This window comes from Elephantulus edwardii, unplaced genomic scaffold (genome assembly GCF_000299155.1).
Source record: "Elephantulus edwardii isolate Elephantulus edwardi_28Jun2011 unplaced genomic scaffold, EleEdw1.0 scaffold00078, whole genome shotgun sequence".
NCBI classification, from domain to species: Eukaryota; Metazoa; Chordata; class Mammalia; order Macroscelidea; family Macroscelididae; genus Elephantulus; species Elephantulus edwardii.
The window spans coordinates 5,704,385-5,728,703 of record NW_006399828.1 but is presented as its reverse complement, the minus strand read 5'-3'; the positions used below and the strand labels follow the sequence as shown (position 1 = coordinate 5,728,703).

Here is a 24,319-nt window from a genome sequence, read left to right as displayed (position 1 = left end):
AATAGTCTGTGATATGTAGATGACTCAGCCTTGTTTACTTAAAATGTAGGAGACTTCAAGCAGTGAAGATGGAAGGCTAAGCTGTCCATGTGGATTCCACTATAAAATCAAGAAAACAAAAATTCACACAAGTAAACATGATGATAAATGGAGAAAACAGTGAATTTGCAAAGGATACTCAGTCAGTTTCCCTGGAAGACACAATCATGAAATGAAATAAAATAATGTATTACATTGGGGAAACCTGTTGCAAAAGTGTTGTAAAGCAAAAATGTTTTAATGTTTTTTTTAATAACTCATATGCATGAGCTCTGGTAGCTTGCTGATAGGGAGCTGTGCTTCTAACCCAGAGGGCAGTGGTTCAAATCCACCAACTGCACCATGGGAGAACTATGGGCACTCAATCTCCTCCCGTACCATTAAACTTGTTGGATGGTCACCTCTGGGTTGGGTCCGACTTGAAGGAACACAACAACAAAAACATACACATGTGAAAGTTAGACAATGAATACGAAAAAATAAGAATCAATGCATTTGAATTATGCTGTATATGAAAGTATTGAATATACCATGGTCTTACAGAGAATGGGCAAAGAAATGATGCCCAGAACTGAGTAAAGTGTCATTCTATTGCATGTGTGTGATCATTATCTGGACCTACTCAAGTGCACCTTGAAAGAATTCGTCACATGACTGATAGCAAGATTGACAGTATGTTCCAGGAGGTTAGCAAACAAATTCTTTCATTTCAAGTGTATTTCTGACGCATATTTTTCCCCTGTGGAGAAAAACAATAGCATTTTATTAATAAGAATTTACTTCATTTAATTTGTGACACAATGCAACAAAATATTGTTAGGTACATTGAGAGCTTCCCAAGTTGTATTTCAAGGATTTTCCCATAAGAGATTTTGACAGTCATCATATGATTTTGATTTCTTGGGCAGTTCCAAATTTAGATGAACAAACCAAGTTGCATTTTCACTGGTAAAACAAAATGCATTTTCCTTGGTAATGGTTTCATATCTACACTAGGTGGCAGTAGATAAAAGAAGATGACATATCAGCAAACAACTCTGGCTTGAGAGGCAAGTTAAGTCACCCTCAGGATTCTTAGCTTCAGTGCTGGACTCAGCTGAAGCTAAAACAAACAGGTGGTTTCCTCTTCAAGGGAGCAGCCAGAAAGACAAGAAACTTGCCGTCACCTGAGCTGACAGTCCTCTTGCTGTCATCCTGAGAGGCTTAGCTCTTCTTTACTTTAATGTGGTGTTTACTGGGCATGTGCTAACTAACATACTTTTCTGGATAATTATTAAATGATATTATTGTTTCTAATATTAGGAAGCTCAAGAATCTGTGCTGCAGTCTCAGAGGAATGTGGTTCAAATCCACAAGCTGCTCTGTGGAAGAAAGGTGGATAATCTCCTGCCTTTGTAAACCCACCTGAGGTCAGCTATGGGTTGGTTCCAAACTTGAAGGGACCAAACAACAACACAGAGGCTTAGTACTAAGGAATTGTGCTTCTAACATGAAGGTGTGTGGTATGAATCCACCAGCTGCTCCATTGGAGAAAGATGGATGTGCAAATACTACCTCTGAAAAACCCACTATCGGGTCAGCTATGGGTCACTTCCAACCCAGCAATACGCAACAACAATCTCCAAACCTACAGCTATAATCATGAAATGCAAGTATTTTTTAAATGATTCCACTCCTCTTACCATTGGCTCAGTCCTTATCACTAGCTGCCTGAACTATTATTTGTGGTCACGCTGTTATTTCTTATTTATTCTTGTTTTTTTTTAAATTGACTTTTCATCCACTCATTTATACATATACCCCCCCTTTCGTCTTTCATTCCATCATGCACGTACTATGACAACTTGTTAGTTGCACTACTCCTCTTTTTAGAATCATTCCCTCCACTATTCTGATGCCATCTATGTTCCTTATCTGTTCATTCCCTTCCTGTTGTACTCTCCTCCCCAAACCCCTGTACCCTATTGTCCCATATTCCTCTTAATTTTATGACAAGCGTACTTGTCCCTTTGTGACTGAGTTAACTCACTTAGCATAATGTTCTCTAGGCTCATCCATATTGTGTAGTATTTCTTGAGATCTTCAGCGTTTCAGTGCTGCTGCGTAATACTCCATGGTATAGATGGATCACGATTTCGGCACACACTTTTTGTTGTGAATAATGCAGCAATAAACATGGGTGTGCATATCCTATTTATTCTTGAGACTCCCCAGGCCTCTACCAGATGACTCTTTTGGAAACATATTTTAGCCTATTTTTCTATGCCCTTCCTAACTTCCTTTTCCTTTCATAGTTTGATCGATGCCAACCTATTATTGTTGCAAAACTATCATGCCAGTTTCTGCCACTGTTCCGGAATGCTCTTTACCGCACCACAGTCTTTATGTCTGTTTTATAAAATTTTTAAAATAAGGAACTATCTGAAAGCCTTATTTCCTGTGTAGATAGATTTTCTCACTAAGTGCTCATTTAGGTGGGAGAAACGCAAGGTCAAATTTTGGTTCTTCTGGGTTTAATTTTTTTTAGCTCAGTAAACTTGCATGTGAGTAGTTGATGATCTATTCCACAATCAGCACCTGATCTAGTTTTCACAAATTCTATTGAGTGTATCCAACAATTCTTTCCATAGAATCAGTCTGATTCCTGTATAGACCATCAGGTCAAGTCCATGTGTATAGTCACCATTTGTGTTTCTTATAAAAGATATTCATAAATAATAAATCACTGATTATACAAAATTCTATCATTCTAACTCCAGCCTAATTTCTGTCACCGAGTCCACATTTTCTAACTACTGATTCTTCTTCCTTGTAACCAACTTTTGCATTCCTGTCACCCATTGTGCTCAAGTGAAACCTATATTCAGACCAGGAAGCAGACATCAGAACAGAGCAATGAAACACTACATGGTTCAAAATCAGGAAAGGAATATGTCAGGGATGCGTACTTTCCCCTATACCTTTTCAATCTATATGTGGAACAGATCATTTGGGAAGCGGGACTTTATGAGGAGGAATGTGGCATCAGAATTTGAGGAAGACTCATCAGCCACCTGTGTTATGTAGATGACATAGCCTTGCTTGCTAAAACGGAAAAGGACCTGAAATGATGGATAGTTTGCAGTCTTCAGTATGGATTGGAGCCCAATGTCAAGAAGAGAAAGATTCTTGCCAGTATGCCACCTGGCATCTCCTTGATAGGTGAAGCGACTGTGATAATGATTTCTTTTTGCTTGTTTCTGCAATCAACACTGTTGGCACTAGCAGTCAGGAAATCAAAGATGAGTGGTTTGGGGAAAGTCAGCAGTCAGGGACCTCTCCAAAGTGCTAAAGAGCAAGGTGCCAGTCTAGAGACTAAGCTGTACCTGATCCAGGCCATGAACATTGCAGTTATTTGCATCAGAGAGATGGACAATGAATAAGGATGGTAGAAGTAGAATCAAAATCTTTGAGCTGTGGTGCTGGAGAAGAGTATTGAACATACCATGGACCAACAAGAGAGCAAACAGGTCTGTCCTGGAAAGGATGAAAACAATTTGCTCCTTGGAAGCAAGGATTTTGAAGTTCTGCCTCACATACTTTGGGCATGTTGCCAGTAGGGGCCAGTCCTTGGAGAAGGACCTCACACTTACAAGGATAGAGGGACAGCACAGGAGAGGAAGATACTGGATGAGATGAATTGACACAGTAATTGGTTAATAGGGGCAGGTGTGTCAGAGACCGCGAGATTGGGTGAGGATAGAGGAGGGTTCACAGCCCCGGGTCACAGGGTCACTATGAGTCAAAGGCAACTTGATGGCACATAGCAACAATAACAGCAAATACTCATTCAACAGTTACCTCTGAGATTCTTCAGAACATTTATTATTACCGGTAGGTACCATTCATTTGATACAAAGCTCTTTTTTTGTCTTTTAGTTCATCATCATCATCATCATCATTGTTTTGAAAGACAAATTACAAATATGGTAGCCACAAGTGTCATTTATGTCTTTGTATCCATATTGTTTGATATTTAATGGTGGTGGTCTTGGTGGGATAGTTTCAGTTACTTCTTACTCATTTCAAATTCTGAAATAACTTTCCTCAAAAGTGATCAACACTCTACTCATACCCTTCATTTTTTTGTAATCTTACTAGATATTTTGGGGATTTGTAATTCAGATACTTCTTACTTTTGAACTATTTTGATCATTTTATCAATAGACTTCTACTGAGTATAGTTTTCTAAAACTTCTTTATTTAACATTAAACTCTTGAGATTCACACATGCTGCGTAGTTTTACTCCATTGATTGTCACTGCTATCTGGTATGCCAGTAAATTGATCACAGAACTAATTCCCATCATTTATGTTTCTATTCTAGACATTTGTAGTATTTCTAGCTTGGGGTTTGCCATAAACAATATTGGCATCACTGAGTTTCTGGTTTATACACTCTAGTAGGTGTTAGATGGTATTTTCTTCTTTTCCTTTTTGTTATCAGTCATTTTGCAACACCTTTTCATATGCTGCTTAACTTGTAGGGCTTCTCTTTCAGAACTTTTACCCTTGGGGTAGCTGTTCTTTTCTTACATATTTTACCCGTTTTTCCTTTTTCCATTTTAGTCTTTATGTCTCCTCCTATTCTGTTATCTGAGTTTTCCTTTTGTAGTGCCCATTGTTAAAGCGGACTGTTTCATTTTATTGTAATCAGAGGCTTTTCTTTGTTTCTGGTTTTTGGGGTTGGGTTTGTTTTGCTTTGTTTGTCTTGTGGTTTTGCTTTGTTATTATTATTTTTTGTGTATCTGTCTGTACCATCACATCAGATCTGACTGGTACAGGAGGAGATTATCCCTCCTTTCCCCGCAGAGCATCTGGTGGATTTGAACCATGAGCCTCTGGGATTGCAGTGCAGCTTCTTGCCACTGGGCCACCAGAGCTCCCCGTGGTTTTGCTTTTGAAGTTTTTAAGATATTCTTCTTATCTTTGAATCCCAAAGATACCTTTATGTGTTATTTTCTATTCACTTTATAGTTTTATGTAACAATTTTCTTTTTTATCTGTTATATCCACCTCTACATATAGTATTAAGAAGAGATCTATATAATAAATCAATATTTTCAACCTCTGACCATCCTCCTTCTGTTGATGTGTGGCAACATTTTAATCTTCTGTGCATTTCTCTGTGTTTAGAGCTCTGTTTTTGAACTCTTTGTGGTGTAACTTTCTATTTATTTAGCCTTTATTTAATGTCTTTTAATGAGCTGTATTGTTTTTACTTTAAACATCTTTGTATATTTATTCTTATATAGTTTAAACTTTTATGGTATTGTAAATGATGTTATTTTAAAAACTACATTTTCTAGCCATCTGCTTGAGTGCAGAAATGCATATTGATTTTGTGTCTGCCAATCTAGTTTAACTCTTTTATTTCTCATTCTTTGTGATTTTACCATAATCATATGATTGACAAGTTTTTTTCTTCTTTCAATTCTTATCCTTTACTACCTTTTTATTTCCGTTTTTGTCTTACTGAAATGGCTAGGCTTGTATCTGCATCCTTTTCAGTTTATCATTTTATTTCATTTTTAGATCCTCTTTATAAGCAAATGACACTGTTTCTTTTTAATGTGAAAGCAAACTGTTATTTATGTGATAAATAGAACTTAATTGTGGTAATATTTTATACTTACTGGTAGATTTTGGAGGCTAATATTTTGACTAACATATTCGTACCCATGTTCATACATATACAAATAGGTGTTTTATTGCATACCACATAATGAAAGAGGCTTAGTGTTTTACCAGTAGCATCTAATGTTTTATGGTAGGAAAATCTAATATTAACTTCTTTTTCTTTTTATACAGATTAACCCAAAACTAGATATAATCGATATGCAGACTTCAAATCCTCCAGTTGTTGATGTCATTTCTTTTGATTCTACCACAGTAAGTTTCGTTTTATATATGTATATAGATAGGCAGGTAAGATAATATTTTTAACTTTTTTTTTTTAAATTTTATTATTTTGTGTGTGTGTGTATACTATCAAATTGGGTACAGGCGGATATTGCCCCTCCTTCTCCAGCAGAGCATCTGGTGGATTTGAACCACATACCTCCGGGATTGTAGTGCAGCTTCTTGCCACTAGGCCACCAGAGCTCCCTGGAGATAGTATTAAACTATTTGGCACAGCCTGTTTTCTTCAGATGGTGTGGTGTGAGGAAAGGGATAAAATAGCCTAACATTTTCTTTCCAAGAAATTCTCATTTACAGTGTATCTAAATAGCACCAAATGGGGGAGCCCTTACTTTTTTTTTTTTTTAATTAATGTTAATGAATGTTTACCGAGACTTTGGATTTCCATGCATTCATTGTTGCATTTTTCTCCCTTCCCACCCCTCCCACCCCCAGTTTACTCTTCTTTTTGAAAAGTAAAAGAAACATTCTTTCATTAGTGTACAGTCCCCCTCTGACTCCCCCAGTATACTCCACTATGCAGCCTTCATTCTGGAGTCTTGCCATGACCACAATACCCAATCATGTATTGCTTTTAAACTGTTCTCTCCCTCATCTGTTTCAATGCAGTATACATGATTTATCCAATTTAAAAGCCTTTACTTTCAAGACCCCAAAGCTTGGCCTGATGCATACTCACTAACTCAGGATGACACCCAGGTGACATTGTAATTGTTGTAACAAAGCAGATTTCCTGCCTTGCCACTTGCCTTTCAAAGGTGCTAAATTTATTTGTAGTTAGTCCAAAATGAGCCATAGCAACAGATGGGAGGAATGGCATGGTCTTTGACAACATTGCTGGGATGGTGTCAGTTTAGTTAAATATTTTGGTTAAATTGTTATTGTGTAGAAAAAGAAAAACAAAAACACAAAGCAAGCAACATAAAAAGCCTCTTGTTGTGACATTGGAAACTCTCTAATTGTCAGAAAAGACTCTAATTACTGAAAGATCTTTTTAGCGTTGATCTCACAGGTTAGATCTCTCATGAGAAGATCCAAAGACACAAAATCAGCTAGACAGCAACCAAATGAGCTATTGTCAAAAAGAAGTCTAAAAACCAATAGACAACTTGAACCTCAAGCTGCTCTGTGTTAGTGTTTTAAAAAACATAACCCTGCCAGCATTTCTCCGTGAATAATTTGTATAAATAACAGTTAAGTCTCTCACACACTCATTCATAACCATCTATGTGTAACCAGCTAATAGTTGACCCTCCTTTGAGTTTCCAAGACTGTCAGTCACATGGAAGGAGATGGCCCATCTTTCTTCTGCTCGCGGATTCGCGCTGGCAGATGGGTGGTCTCTTTGGGCGTAACAGCGCAATTCCCAGTGGTCCATGCCACCAGAGCTCCGTAACAGTCCCCTAGACTGATTCTTGCCACAGTTCATGCATAATATATTTGGGTTGAATGAATGACTCAAAAGACATATTGTTGAAACTGACAAATTTAAGCTCTTTTGAGTTTTCCCCCTATTGTAAGAAGAGAATGGCAACAACAAAAATGGATGATTTATGGGATCTTCTTCCTCATTGTAAAAAAGAGTGTGTAGACTAAAATTGGGTATTCCTGGCCTAGAAGATACACATTTATCAAAGGTTTTTGGTCAACCCTTGGAGACTCTCTCTTTAAACTTTGTAAAGCCTAATGACCTGAGGAATCCAAGCGGTGTCTTTAGACAGTATGACGTAGAAGTGGGCATAGAAATGTCTTGGCAAGTTGGTTTCTGCTCTGGCTTGAAGCAACGTGTCTGCCCTTGGTGGTAATCCTAAGCTGCCAAGGGAGCCTAGGTTGCCAGACCCTAACTCTGGGAATGTGATGTTGTGGGATCCTCTGTGTAAAAGTATAGCAAGTTTATGCGTCAGAAAAAAAGGTGAAACAGTACAGTTATTACATGCTGTTATGTACCTTTGAGTCAGAACTCACCCATAGCTGACTCTCCAGCTTCTTTTCAGAGGCAATAATTATCACATAGGGAATAACATTAAAATAAATCTTATGGAAGTACTGTTTTATAGACAAAATTGGTCTAATTTCACAATTCATCCAAATCTATTAGCATTAACAAAAAGAGTCCACTGCTAATCTGAGTTGTATACTTAATGATCTCTCAAAAGAAATGAAGCAACAACTATGAGATATCATCTCACCCCAGTCAGAATTGCAAAATTTAACAAAACAGCAAGCAACAAATGCTGGCAAGGTTGTGGAGAAACTAGAACCTTTATTCACTGTTGGTGGGAGTGTAAAATGGTGCAACCACTGTGGAAGGCGGTATGGCGCTTTCTCAAAAGGTTGCAAATAGAGATACCATTTGACTCAGCAATTCCACTACTGGGAATATACCCCAGAGAGACCATAACTGATATCCAAGCAGATATATGCACACCCATGCTTATCGCGGCTTTGTTCACAATAGCAAGGAGTTGAAAACAACCTAAGTGCCCATCAATAAAAGAATGGATAGAGAAGCTGTGGTATATTCACACACAATGGAATACTATACTGCATTGAAAAACAAGGAACTCATGCAATATTATTCAAAATGGGTGACCCTTGAGGACATTATGCTGAGTGAAATATCTTAGTCACAAAAGGACAAATACTGCATGGTGCCACTGTTGTAAAGCAGGACTGACCTCGGAGTTGGGAGAAGACTGAGAAGGATGGCTTCAATAATGTATACTGCATTGAAACAGATGAGGGAGAAAACTGTTTAAGAGGGAAAATTATTAGGTATTTTTGTCATGACAGGAGTCCAGAGCGAAGGCTATATAGTGAAGTGGACCTCAGGGGAGGGGTTGTAAAACAATGAAAGAATGTAGTGTACTAGGGGGGAGGGTTGGGAGGTGAGAAAAGTGCAACAATGAATGAATGGAAATCCAAACTCTAAATTTTCATTGAAATTAGTAATAATTTTTTTTAAAGGGGACAAAAAGAAGCAAGCAATCAAAAACTTCACAACAAAAAACTTCACAACAAAACAACAACTTCTTTGCTATAAAAATTAGTTTTAGGTTGTTGTTGTTGTTATGTGCCGTCAAGTCACTGGTGACTCATAGCGACCTATGTACAATAGCCCTCAATTCTGCTCTGTCCTGTGCCATTCTCACTGTCTCTGACACACTCATCCCAATTACCCCAGTCACTGAATCAGTCCACCTCATAGAGGGCCTTCCTCTCCTGCACTGTCCCTCCACCCTGCCAAGCATGATGTCCCTCTACAAGGACCGGTCCCTCCTTATAACATGTCCAAAGTATGTCAGACGAAGCTTCAGAATCCTTGCCTCCAAGGAGCCACCCGGTTTAACCCTCTCCAGGATGAACCTGTTTGTCTTCTTAGCAGTCCATGGTACATTCACTACTCTTCTCCAACACCACAGCTCAAAAGCATCAATTTTCCTTCTATCCTCCCTAGTCATTGTCCAGCTCTCTGACATATAACAAGTGATTGCAAAGACCATAGCCTTTTGAGTTAGGCTAATGAAATCCTATATAAATAAGTTATATAGAGAGAGTTTGGATATAAACTACACCTGCCCAGCCAGGTGTAACCATTCTTGAGAGTGTTTGAAAATGTAGATGTCCCTGAGATGTGTAGATAATGGGGATAGGTATATAAGAGACAGTGAGACTGGCACAGGACAGAGCAGTGTTTAGGGCTGTTGTACTTAGGGTCACTAGGAGTCACAGGCGACTTGATGGCATATAACAACAACAACAACAACCTTGAAAGTACTGTCCTTTATATTTTCAAAGCATCTATCTTTCTTCTTGTTTATGAATAGATAATAGTTGTGAAATTACAACGATCACTTTAACTGCCTGCCTGCCATTAAGCTGGTACATAAAACCTGTCAGCTCACCTATGCACTGGCTGCTTTTCTTTTACACAATAAATTTTATGTAATTTAAGTCTTTTTCTGCCTTGACATGAAACATAATTTCATGAAATATTTTAAATGTGAACTCTGCATATAATGGTAATCTAAATATATAGAGAAATAGTAGAACACAAAAATAAGCAAAAAAAGCAATGTTAGAAGTGTTTTGAGTTGAATGAGTGGAAGCCCAAAATCTCTGTAAATGTTTATGAAAATTAATAAAATATAATTATAGAGAAAAAAAAAAAAGAAGTGTTTTGAGTTTATGTTAGTGTGACCGCAGGTTCTTTCAGGGGTTTCTTTCTATGGTTGAGTTTTGTACACTGGAAAAAGTTTCTGTAGATATTTATTTTCATCAAGATAGAAAATTTTTAAAAAGATGGCTCTTCAGATTTTTGCTAAATTTCTTAGAGTGAATACTGATTTATTGTAGTACAAAAAAATAGTTTTATTTTATTTCTTCATTGACTTGATTTAATATTCAATATTGGTTACAATTGAAGCTGTGCTGCAGTCTTGAAGGCACGTGATTCGAATCCACCAGCTGCTCAATGGGAGAAAGATGGATAATCTCCTCCAGTGAGAGTAACTGTATCTGCCTTGCCCCTGGAGGGTCAGCTGTGGGTCAGTTCCAGCTCAGTTATTGTGGTGGTGGTGGTGGTGATTGCCATCACGTTGAATACGACTCATAGCGACCCTGTGAACAAAAGGTTTGACGCCTTTCTGTAGCTATCATCATTTATCAAAGTTCATAGAGTTTCCAGAAACATGTTATTTAGTAAGTGGATATTATTACAGAGTGGAAGTTTCTGCATATAGTGTAATAATTGTTGTCATTGTGTACCATCAAGTCAAAACAGACTCATAGCTGGCCCTCTGTCAGGTTGTCAGAGGTAGTTAATCGCATGGGAGGAGATTGCCCATCTTTCTCCTGCAGAGCAGCAGGTGGCCTTGAACAGCGTGTCTTTGAGACTGCAGTGAGCTTCTTGTCACTAGGCCACCAGAGCTCCCCGGTTATAGCATGTAATATACGAGGAAGGTCTGGTAGCATAGTCTGTAGGGAGTTACGCTGGGAACCCAAAGGTGGTGCCTCTCTGGACGTTTGCATCCACCAGTGGCTTTGAGGGAGATAGATGGGCAATCAGTCTCCCCCTCTATGATTTACAGCCTCTGAAAACTCACTAGAGGGTCAGCTATAAGTCCATTCTGACTTGATGACAATGAGGTTTTTTTGAGAGTTAATGTAGTAGTTGATAACTTTGTAGCCTATGTTGTAGCCTATACTTATATCTTAATGCCTGTCAGAAAATGTTGTAGAATATTTGGGGATCAAAATAAGCCTTTATCATTTTCACTTTTTTTTTTTATTTTCACTTTTAATAATTTTTGGAAAAAGTTTATATGAACTGATGTATTGGGCTCTATAGATTACAAATGTTCATCTCAAATTCACTTTCCCTAAAGCCAAGTAAATTAACTTGAAATTACATGGAAGCATTGTTCAACAAGTGTTTACAGAGAAATGCACAAGTGAGCATCCTTCTTGGATTCTACTACATCTGTTGAAGGAAAAACAAAACAAAACAAAAATCCTAAAAAACAAAGCAAAACAAACCCTCCTTGTTGTCAAGCCAGGACTAACTCACAGCTGACCCTTCACTGGGCGTTTAGGAGGCTGTAAATCACACACAAAGGGAGCACTGGTGGTGTAGTCTATAAGGTGTTGAACTGTTAACACAAAGGTGGCACCTCTCTGACAGTTGGAATCCACCCCTGGCTCTCTGGGGAAAAGGTGATCCATCTTCCATGAATTTACAGCGTCTGAAAACCTGCCTGGAGGTCAGCTAAGAGTTGATTCCAACTCAACAATATAAAGGAAGTAAGTAAAATCACACCATTGGTCATTGCCATTGAATTGGAACCAACTCATAGCTGATCCTCTAGCAGGTTTTCAAAGGCTATAAATTGCATAGGAGGAGAGTGTCCATCTTTTTCCCGTGAAGCTACTAATGGATTTGAATTGCTTGGGTCAGCAGTACAGTTCTTTATCTACTAGGCCACCAGAGTTCCCTGAATCACATGGTTGCTAGATACCTTCGAGTTGAGTACAACTCAGAGCCACCCTATGAAGCCTGTCCTATCCTGCACCATCCTCACCATTTCTTATATACTTGAGCCCATTGCTGCAGTCACTGCCATTCAATCTCCTTAAGGGTCTTCCTCTCTTTTGCTGTCCCTCTACCTTCCAAACATGATGTCCTTTTCTGAAGAGTAGCCCTTCCTAAAAACAAAACCAAAATACGTAAAACACTCCGGAGTGCCCGATTACTGTAACAGTGGGCTTGGGCATTACAGAGAGCATGACAGTGGCACAGGATAGGGCAAGGTTCAGCTCTGCCCTTCACAGGCTTGATGTGAGCTGTAGTCAGCTGGGCATCTCTTAACAGCAATAACAACAACATAAGGGAATCCAGGTAGTACGGTGGTTAAAAGCACCATTGGGCTGTTAGGCAGATTTAACAGTCTACGTCCTCAAATATTTCAGCCTTAGAAACACAATGAAGCATTTCTAATGTGTCCTACATGAGGTTACAAAGAGTTGAAATCAACTTTATGGGAAAGGGTTTTGTGACACAATTGACTTTTTTGCCTAACTTGCCTCTCTTCCCCACTAGAATAGAGAATGTAGGTTTCTCTGGGATCACTTTGTCTGAACTTAATGGATATGTCTTTCCCTAGAATTGGGGGACAGTATTTCAAGCCCATTGTAGTCATTGTTTCCGTCCATCTCATTGAGAGTCTCTTTTTTACTAACTGGTTTTGTTTTATTGTTACTATGTGTGTGGGATTTCCTGTCTCTTCCCTCAGAGACTGGAATAATCCAGAATAGTAATAATAGTCCAGGATAATCTCAGTGCCACTTAGATTATCTCATGGCTTTGCATTGCTTTTCACAGAGGGAATGGCTGAAAGAAAAAGAGAATTTGGGTTGGTTTTTTTCTGTCTTCTGTCCTAGGCTTAGCTGAATCAGTACACTACCATTTCTTTGGCTTTGAGAAAAAACACCAAACTGAACTATGGAGCCAATTGCTTATGGAGTCTGTTCGTGATGACTCATGAGAACTCTCTCCTGTATTTGAGGGCATAACTTTTTTTAAAAAAAAATCTTTTTTATTATTACTAATTTTCTGTGAAAATTTACAGAGACTTTGGATTTCCATTCATTCATTGTTGCACTTTTCTCTCTACCCACCCCTCCCCCCTAGTTCACTCTTCTCTTTGAAAAAGTAGAAGAAAAATTCTTTCACTGTTATACAATCCCTCCCCCCAAGCCCACTTCACTATGCAGCCTTCGTTCTAAGGCCATAAATATTTTATGGGAAGAGACTCCTGATCTTTCTCATTGAGAGCAGCTAGTGGATTCAAACCACTGACCTATCAGCCTTTGGGTAGTGCAGTCATTGTTGTGTTTTTTGTTGTTGTTGTTGTTGTTGTTGTTGTTGTGTACCATGGAGTCGGAACTGACCCACAGCTGAGGGTTTTCAGGGGCAGTTAATTCTACGGGAGGAGATTGCCCATCTTTCTCCCTTGGAGCAGCTGGTAGCCTCAAACTGTGTGCCTTTGGAATTGCAGCACAGCTTCTTGCCACTAGGCCACACTTTTTTCCTAGATGTCACATAGATTTGCACTTTTAGGCACAGTGCACTGGCTTCTCTTTTGGAAGGACTTCACCTTGCCCTATTTTTAGGAAAAGGAAAGTTGCATCCTCCCATGGAGATTATCACACAGTGTCTGCTCCCTGAAAAAATATGAATGTATTGACAAAATATATGGATATACAAAGAGTAAACTTGCAGATACAGAGTGAATATTTCTGTGAATGTTGTGGCAACAGTTCATCCTGGTTACTAGACAACATTGCGTAACTAGTTCAGAGTTATTGCAGTTCCTAACTGCTTATGTAAGCAGAGATTTGGAAAGACTTACTTGAAAGAACACAGTGTATGCAAAACTAAATGTCTCAAAACTAAAATTTATAACCTTGAAAGTGTAAAATGACAGCATGTCATTTATCTTGCCCAGGTTACCACTTGCTTTTCTAGGAAAATGGGCAAAAGTCAGATTGCACAGCCTCCTGTTTGCTGCCCTTTTCTGTATGTTAAATATTTTTGGATTTACATATAAAAAGCCTCTAAATTTGGGGGTAGGTAAGGTTTATTTTTTGCCTTTTTAACTTTATAACAGTTTTTAAAGTGACATTATTTATTTTTTTTTTAACTTCTGAAACTGTGTATCTTTATTTGTAACATTTGGGCCTTTTGCCATTGAGTCAATTCCAACTCATGGTGTAGCCATCAGGTTTTGCAGGCTGTAAACCTCAGGGGAGGAAATTGCCTGTCTTCCCCACCCCCCGCAGGAGGAGGACTTTTCAGTTATTAGCCCAACATATTAAGCACTGCACTACTAGGGCTCCTTTACTTAGCTTGAATCAGATGCACCTTAGTCTTTAAACTGATATTCTTGCTCATTAGCACTTGGGAATTAATTTATCATTTAGAAACAGAAAATACAGGATTCCCCCCTCCACCGCCCCAGATACAAACTGTTTTAGAGGTAGAGAAGATATTCAAAGTGGAAAAGAGATTCTTTCCAGATTAATTGAATACCTACTTTTGAAGTAAATCATGACCCATATAATATAAAAGCTAACAGCTATGAATGTGATTACTGATGTTTTAAAAAGTCTATCCGGGATTATTTTCTAAAAATCAACTAAAATTTTGTAGTTTGTAAACAGTATGGCTGCTTATTAATTATTATTTATAATAATGATACAGTTCATAAAAATCTGCAGAATCTTGATAGGATAGTACCACCACAAAAAGAAACCAGTAGTGTGAATTATAGGGAAGTTTTTTCCACTCTAACTGAAAATAATAATCACTAAGTCCCAAAGATGGTAAAATTCTATCGCTTTGGTCATATTGCTAGGAGGGGCTATTCCTTGGAAAGAGACATGATGCTTGAGAAGGTGGAGGGTCAGTGAAAGAGAGGAAGTCTCTCAACCAGGTGCATTGGCACGGTGACTGCCGCAATGGGCTCTTGTGTGTCAGGAAGTATGAGGATGGCGCAGGATAGAACAGGGTTCAGATCTGCTGTTCATAGGGTTGCTGTGGGTCATATTCAGCTCAGTGGACCAACAATCACCACCATAACAAAGTCCTAAATATTTACTTTAAATATTTTTTAAAAAAATAATTTTACTCCTTTGAACGTCATTCCCTTTAAGTTTCAAGGTCAAGGGAAAGAAAACTTAAATTTATTGAATACTTTGTTTTACTGAAAATGAAATACTGATTAATTTTTTTAAATAATCCTACTTTGCCAATACTTTGTGCAGTAGAAATAGTCCTTTATAACTGTTGATAAAAGTTATTTAGTACTTAAACTTTTCTAAATAAAACCTTTTACTAAAAAGAGATACTCTACAAAAAGGTCTTTTTAAGACTTGAGAGCCTAACAAAGCAAATGAATTTTAGGATTTCCTTTGGAAAATGAGCACATTTGAGGAGACTGGAGATGTTGAAGTTCCAGGTATTTTTCTACAACTTCCTGTATTTCTAAGTGGTGACCTCCTGCCTGCTGCAGTAAGATGGACTGTCTCTGCCCTGGTGGACGCAAGCCACATCCCTAGTTCCCACAGCTGAGGCTGAGGCATGCAGAAAATGCCCGACAGCTCTCAGCCCACACATCCAGTAACAACTGGTTCCTTCCTCTTCCTGTGGAAGAGCAACATCCTCTGAGATGAGAAGAAATGCACCCTGAGGAATGCAAGGGCAGCAGTGAGCTTTTCACACAGGAAATTACTGCCATGGCACTCTGAAAAGTACTTGTCTCCTGGACTGTCGGCTCCTAACTATCTTCCTGCTGACCTAGAAGATGGTTTACTAAGGAGCTTAATGCCATTTGCGGGTCTGTTGGAGTTTCGCAGAAAACAGTGAACACAGCTCTCAGCTGTTCCGTACAAGTGTGCTCACTTGGTTGCAGTCATTTGGCGCTGACTGGAAAGTAACATTTAGTTGCCTTTGTTCCTTTCTTTAGCCATTTCTCAGTTAATTATTTGATGGAGGTGGTCAGCAAGTCTGTTAATTTTTATTTTTTAGTCAGCTTTTTGAAGTCAGGTTATATACAACATATTAAAGCTCCCGAGATTTTGAAAATCTCAGAGTCTGAGTGAAGTGGCTCTTAAAACTCAATGCTGGTCCTTGCCTTTCAGTGTCTCACTGTCTTTCCCTTTACTGTCCGACATGGTCAGGCATCACTAAAATACATCAGTCCGATCTTAAATCTTCAAGCACACATAAAAGCAGCTTGCTTTTAAATCAGTCAGACACTACCATTTCAATTTACTTGAATTGACTTTTATAGTTGGAGTGATTTTTTTTTATAACTTTATCTCTTTTTCTTAGGTCTACCATATGTCTTTTGCTTTTATCTTGCTTGAGATATAATGATGGCCACTATAAACCACAATTTCTGTATCCTACTTTTTTTAAATTGCTTTCCAAATCACTGCAGAATTTTGGACAGGTTTCACTTTATTTAAATTACTTTTGAAAAGCACATGAGAGAGTTACTTATTGTTTGTTTTAAGTTGAAGGAGGGATGGAGAAGGAATGACAGGCATTTCCTCATCCTTTTCAGAATGTCCTTTTAATGAACATTCCTCTTCCTCCTCATGCACAAACTCCCCACTCAGCAAGGCGCTTCAAAGTGTCTCGTTTCTAAGAACTGCAGCTTCTATTCTTTGTTCTCCCAGCACTAGGGAGGTAGGTGCTTCATGATGTTGCTTTCTGTAATTACCTCAGTGGTCCCTTTCTAAACATTTCCAAACTTCCTACCCTGTTTAAGCAGTTCCCTGTATTTCTCTCGATTAGAGTAACTCTTGTGGTTTCTTTTTATCCGACTGGACCTTGAGTGATACCTCACAAATCATTCTGAAGAAATAATAGGATGAACATTTCTATTCAACAATGTTCATTTCCAGCATTTTTGGCAGTAACAGAACATTACCAATACCAAAACCAAAACAAGCCAAATGTCCCTTAAGAGAGTACTTGTTAAATAAAAGTGGAGTATCTCATTGCTATTCCATGGTTAATGATAATTAAATGTATTGTGTATGATCTTGGGATTGATCTTAGACTTGTGGAAGAATTGTTAGGACAGTTATAAATTTAATATAGATTGAATGGTAGAGGATAATATCAATGGTAACTGTTCTGATTTTGACAGTTGTGCGCTGTGATTATGTAAGAGAATGGTCTTGTTCTTAGGAAATACCCACTTAAGTAATTGAGGCAAAGGGGCAGATATCTGAAGCTTCTCTAAAAGGATATGAAAAGTAAAATTGGCACATAAATAGATCTTGATCTTTCTATCTCTCTCATTGCCATCAGATTGGAACCAACTCATATCTGACCCTTCAGGGGTTTTCTAAGACTGTAAATCGCACAGAAGGAGTTGATGCAATCCCACAGAAATGCTCTCGCCTTTGGCTTAGCGTTGCTACTTACTATGACTGTACCTACCAGAGCTCCCTAAGTAAATATTCATAAAGCACATACGGGAAATGTTGATCGGTGAAGTGGTGTGTGGAGTGGAGTGAAGTGATAAAAGGGTAGAGGATAATGTGTGAGAGTCTTTTTATTATCTTTACAACTTTTTAGTAAGTTTTCAATTATTTTTTTTAAAAAAAGAAAAAACTGCATCTCTTTGGGTCATGTTCATGTTATAACATAGGAAAAACTCCACATATAAAGTGAAATAAAGATCTAACAAACTATATGATTCCAATTTTTTTAAGTCTATTTCTCTATTAACAGAATTCTTTCTCAGCATCTTGCAAATAGCATATATAAGGGCACTGACATTTGTTTAAGTTCATCCAACCAGTAAGTCAAGTGGTTGCTTTAGAATCCTGTGTGAAGCTTTGGAGTGTGTACTTTTTAACCACTCTGTAGCATGAATGTATAATTTATTTTTTTTTAATTATTTTTTTGTGTGCGTGTACCGTCAAATCAGATCTGACTGGTACAGGAGGAGATGTCCCTCCTTCCCCGGCAGAGAATCTGGTGGGTTCAAACCGTGCGCCTCTGGGATTGTAGTTGCAGTTCCTTGCCACTAGGCCACCAGAGCTCCCCTGAATGTATAATGTTTTAAAGTATTAACTCTCCTAATTATAGAACAATTGAATGCAAACAAAAACAAAACAAAAAACTGGGAGAGGAAAAAAAAACCCAATCCAGAAAACAGCTAACACATACATGCAGACCACATGAAATACGGAGCTCTGGGGGCCTGGTGGGAAGGAGTTGCGTGGTTTGACTCTGCCAGCTTCTCAGAGGGAGGAAGATGGGGAATGTCCTCCCAAGCAATTTACAGCTTCTGGAAACCCACTGGAGTTATTCCCGACTGGAAGGCACACAACAACACATCAAATATTTTTTTAAAAACCTATCAAACAAAAATAACTGTTACAAACAGACAACCATTGTTAACATTTTCAAGTATAGTCTTCAAAAAATAGGTTAAAGTTATGAGAAGCTTGGAAGTGAGGCCCTGCTCTGCAGTCTCAGATTCTGACAGGACAGGCTCTCCAGCTTGCCCATCAGAAGATGCACTGGTGTGTTCCTTTTCACTTCTGGTCTCCTTCTATTGCTGCCTTTTGGAAAAAACAAAACAAAAAAATCCCTGTCATTTTCAGTATTCCCATCTCTGCTTCACAAAACCAGTTTGGTAGGTTTTCAGAGAGTATTTATTGCACCAGAGATTTCCTATCCTTCTCCCTCTTAGCAGCTGGTGGCTTCCAAACGTGTGCCTTTGGGTTAACAGTGCAATACAATGCACATCTTTTTTTCTTCAGAAGCCTTTTGGAGATTCTGTACTCTTTTTTTAATCAGTATGAACTTTGGGACTTAAAAAGTTCAGAGAAAAAAAATCCCATTTAACTGTTGGCATTATATTATACACTCATTTGAGGTACGTTGTCAGTTTTACTATCCTGAGTATTCTCTCATTGCTGTGCACCTTTGAGTCTGAACCCATGACTCACAGCCGACCCCGCAGTGGATTTTCAGAGGCAGTAAATCGCCTGGGAGGAGAGTGTTCATCCCTTGGAGCAACTAGTAGATTTGAGCCATGTGCCTTTGGGATTGCAGTGCAGCTTCTTACCTTAGGAATGTAGTATAATGGACAAGTATTTTAAAATTTTGTTGAATCACATTTAAGAGCATTTTTGGCATATGCCTGTGATTTCTACAAAAGTAACCACCGTTTTTTATGTACCACTAAGCATTTACCCCCTAGCAGTCATTTGGGAGCTTTGGAGGCCTGGTGGGTCAAGGGTTCTTCTGCCAACCCAAAAGCATGGGGTGTTTATGCACAAGCTGCTTTGAGGGAGAGGTAGACAATCTCCTCTCATGATTTACAGCATCTGAAAACGTGCTGATGATTTACAGCATCTGAAAACGTGCTGGGCGGTCAGCTAAAAGGTCAACGTTTTTAACCCAGCAGCCTCTCTACAGGAGCACAATGTGACGGAGTCTGAGAAAGAGGGGATAAATAATGTATACTACATTGAAACAGAGGAGGGAGAGAACTATTTAAAAGGGATATGTGATTAGGTATTACTGTCATGACAGGAGTTCAGAAGAAGGCTGCATAGTGGAGTAGACCTAGGGGGAGGGCTTGTATAACAATGAAAGAATAATTTTTCTTTTACTTTTCAAAGAGAAGAGCATACTCGGGGGGGAGGGGTGAAGGTTGGGCAGGGAGAAAAGTGTAACAATGAATGAATGGAAATCCAAAGTCTCTGTAAGCTTTCATTAAAATTAATTTTTTTTTAAGAAAACGGTGTTTATCCTTGAGAACCTACTGTGTCCCATAAGGTCTGAGTCAGAATCATTTCAGTGGAAGGTGGAAGTCAATTTGTTTGTTTAACAAGCATGTCTAAGGTTTTTTGTTGGGTTTTGTTTTGTTTGTTTATTTTTTTTTTTACATTCTGCAAATGAACTTTAAAGAAGCTAGATATCTTTGCTGTGGTTACACAGCTAGGAAGTGATGGAAGCAAGCTAAGCATGGGATTTGGCAAATTTCAAAGTTCAAAATATGAACCTAGCATGCACTACCTTCCCAATAGTTTAGTCACTTCTATCTTACACCCTATCACTGTGAATCATGATGGTAGCTTCCTTATTCTGCATTTAACCTTAGTTAAGTGTTTCTTCTCAGAAGCATGATTGAGGGCATGTGAGTCAGTACTGGTAATTAGCTGTGAACAGAACTTTGAGATTTTATACATTGCTGTATCTACTTGCCCCTAATCCTGAAATTCTTAACATGTTCCATATAGCATAATAATTTTAAGTAAAGGAGCACAGATACTTTCTTCAGTGTTATTGGAATGTTTGCAGAAAATAATTACATTTTAAATGTGCTTATAACTTACTGATTATCCGGAAAGTGTACCATATGACAAGATTGTCTTATGCTCTTCAAGCCCACTTGTGTGGTTGCAGCTTCCCGGCATGAATAAGTATTCAGCCCTTAATTCTCTTTACCTTCCTTCACAGAACTTTATTGTTTGCGTGTTTTTATTCCTTTTTTTTTTAATTGAGATTTTAATGAAAGTTTATAAAGAACTTGGATTTTCATTAATTTGTTGCACATTTTCCTCCCTGACCCCCTTTCCCCCAGGTTGCTTTTTTATTTGGAAAAAAAATTCTTTCATTGTTATACAAATCTCCTCCCACCCCCAGTCCACTTTATTATGCAGCTCTTATTCTGGACTCTTGTCATGCCAATAATACCAAATCATATATCCCTTTTGTACAGTTCTCTCCCTCTTTTGTTTCAATGCTGTGTACATTGTTTATCCCCTCTTTTCTTAGTTTTCCCCCAACCTCCGTATCAGTCCTGTTCTACAACAGTGGCATTATGCAGTATTTGTCGTTTTGTGAGTGAGATATTTCACTCAGCATAATGTCCTCCAGGGTCACCCATTTTGTATAATATTTCATTAGTTCTTTGTTTTTCAGTGCTGCATAATATTCAGTGTATTAATATACCACAGCTTCTCTGTCCATTCATCTGTTGATGGGCACTTGGGTTGTTTCCAACTCTTTACTATTGTGAACAAAGCCACAGTAAACCTGGGTGTGCATATATCTGCTTGGGTGGCAGTTCTAGTTTCTATAGAGTATATTCCCAGTAGTGGAATTGCTGGGTCAAATGGTATTTCCATTTCTGACTTTTTGAGAAAGCACCATACAGCCTTCCATAATGGTTGCACCATTTTATACTCTCACCAAAAGTGAATAAGGGTTCCAGTTTCTCCACAACCTTGCCAGCATTTGTTTGCTGCTCTGTTGAATTTTGCTGTTCTTACTAGGATGAGATGATATCTCATAGTTGGTTTGACAGGACTTTATTGTTAACTTTTCTTTTCATGTATCCCCTTTACTCCTCACCATCATTCACTACTTTTGTTTTGTGTTTGTCCATTGTATTTTGTTTTATTGAGTTAAGGATAGCATAAAGGGTGTGTGTGTGTGTGTGAGGATAGAGGCAGGGAAATAGGGCTGGAGGTGGATAGTTACACTGTGGAGTCTATTGTGTACACATGCTCTTTTCTTTGTGGATTGAATGAAAACACCAGATTTCCTACAGTATAGAGTTTTTAGAAAGTGAATCCTGTTTCCCGTTGACTTATATTTTGAGTACAATGGTGCTTTCTTTGTCAATATCTTCTGTTTATTGAGTTAGAGATCCTGTGGGCTAGGCTTACAAGTATACCCCTTTGGCTTTTGTTTGAGGCCTTTTGTGCTAGGCTGGGCCTTTCTTTCTCTCTGGCTATTGGTTCTTGAATCATGACTCGCAATGACAGTCCCACTCAGTCCATGTTCACAATCCATTCACATTTCTTTTTGGGGGCAGATTGTTTAATACATGTGTTAGAATGTTATACCATGCTCCATAGGTGACACCTTCAAAGACATTTTGTAGTTACTTGTTCACCACTTCTGTTTGAAGATTCTGTTTCAGTAAAATGAATTTGTGCTCTCCTTTGTCTGTTTTTTATGGTTGACATTGTATGAAATGATTCTACTTTAAATGACATTTAGCATCAGGCAAGCTTCCATGCTGAGTAAATTTTATTCTCAGTTCAGATGTGTACATGTTGGGAAGTTACATATTTGAAACAGAACTGGAAATACATTGTCACAGAAAGTGAAGGCCACCTTGTGCTTTGGAGAATTAGTTGAAAATTTGAAGAATTTGACTTGAAAATATAGTTTCCTAGACTTGTACTTTTAGGGAGCTTTCGTGGCCTAATGGCAAGAAGCTGTGCTGTAATCCCAAAGGGAGGTGGTTCAAGGCCACCAGCTGCTCCATGGGAGAAAGATGAGCAATCATTCTCCTCCAGTGTGATTAAACTGCCTCTGAAACACTCTGCAGGGTCAGCTGTGGGATGGTTCCGACTCTGATATACAACAACAACAAGAACACCAGTGCCTGGTGTGTCAATATTATTGTGTTCCATTTCTTCTTCAACAGTGTCTAATCATTCCACATGCAATCACTAGTGTCTGCTGGCAACTGTTTCTCCTCCTCTGTGTTTCTCAGTACGAGGTTCTGCCTCTGTGTCATCTCTGCTCATCTAATCTGAGTGTGCTCCGTAGTTCATAGGGTTTTCGAAGGCCTCTTCTTTTGGAAGTGGATGGGAAAGAATTCTTCCTAGTTTCTCTCACTTTGGATGCACAGCTAGGAGAATAAAGGTTTAATTTTTCAATAACTTTAACACTGAGGAAATTTGAAATTTCAAATTCCTTCTCCCTCTAAATTTCAAAAGCTAACAGGAGTGGCATCCACTTCCTAAACAACATGCCTCTGGAAACTCTATGAACTTTGATAAATGTCAATAGTTGTAGAGGGGCTTCCAGCCTTTTGTTCATAGGGTCACTATGGGTCGTGCTAGACTCAAAGGCAATCAAAAACAACAACAGAACTGCTCCCTTTAGGGAGCTCTGGCAGTCTAGTGGGTAGTCTAGTGCATTGCCCACACAAAGGCATGTGGTTGAATCCACCAGCTGCTTCATAGGAGAAAGATGTGCACTCTCTTCCTGTGCAATTTCCTGCCTCTGAAAGCCTTTGTGAGTTGATTCTGACTCCATACCACCTAACAAGAATGACAACTTTTCCATTTAAATGTATTTAAAATTTGCTACCAAGAGAGTAGTTTTCTGAGATATTACATGAATAACATTTTAATAAAGCATAAATTGTTTAACAACTTACTCTTGACTCTTTACAAACTAATTAGAGGTAATGGCAGTCGTGGGGTTTCTATCTGAAGCTGTGAGTACACGTGTGAGTGAGTTTTGGTTTTCGTTTGTCCTTTGGCACACTTCCCAGGCCAATCTCTTGGCAACAGTGGTGTTGCTTCTACTTGTAATATGCTTTTTGCCACTGAACTCCCATTGTATCCCCCGCCACAACTTAATTCATGCAGCGTTCTAGTAGAGTTGTATCCATTACTTTTTTCCAACTCCATACTTATAATCAAACTTTTTTACCAAATATAACAGAAATTAATTTTGTGAGAGTCTAGGAAATCAAATAATTTTTTAATGAGGAAAAAGTAGAAAATAATGGAAGTTTTTGTCTTTTCTCCCCTCGCCACACTCTTCACAGAATAGCACGTTTGGATCTCGTCGCAATAACCTGGATTTGCTGGTTTTCAGTTGCTTCTTATATACCTAGCACAAGATGACCTGGAATTTTGGTAGACATGAAGACTATGCCAAGCCAGCTGTTGTTATTTCCTGTATAAAGATTCCGTTGTCTCAGTACTGTTGTTGTTGTTGAAAATGAGCTAAAGTTTAAGCAAAAGTTTGTTGAAATTAGGTTTTTGTTTTGGATCCAAGTAAACTGAAATCATTAACGGCGGCGGCATACATATTGAATAGGTGTTGAGAAAGATTACAACCCTCATGCATATCTTTCCTGATTTTAAACCATATAGTGTTCTTCTACAGAACTACAGAACAATATCATTGATTTCACATGCAAGCAAGATTCTACTGAAGATTATCCAAAAAACGACTGGAACCGCACATCAGCAGAGAACTGCCATAAGTCCAGGCTGGGTTTAGAAGGGGTCATGGTACTAGGGATATTGTAGCTGATGTTAGATGTATCTTAGCTAAAAGCAGAGAATACCAGAAGAATGTCTATCTGTGTTTCATTGATTATACAAAGGCATTTGACTGTGTGGATCATAACAAACTGTGGCTGACTCTGAGAAAAATGGGAATCCCAGAGCATTTAATCGT

At 38.5% G+C, this 24,319-nt stretch overlaps 1 protein-coding gene across 1 annotated transcript in view; it reads left to right on the top strand.

Moving 5' to 3' along the window:
* Window positions 1-24,319, top strand: part of POC1B (POC1 centriolar protein B) — a 175,151-nt gene that overhangs the window by 118,938 nt on the left and 31,894 nt on the right. Inside the window, exon 9 of the mRNA XM_006889502.1 lies at window positions 5,890-5,970. Within this exon, the coding sequence (XP_006889564.1) occupies window positions 5,890-5,970 (81 nt within the window). The remainder of the gene's footprint in view (window positions 1-5,889; window positions 5,971-24,319) is intronic.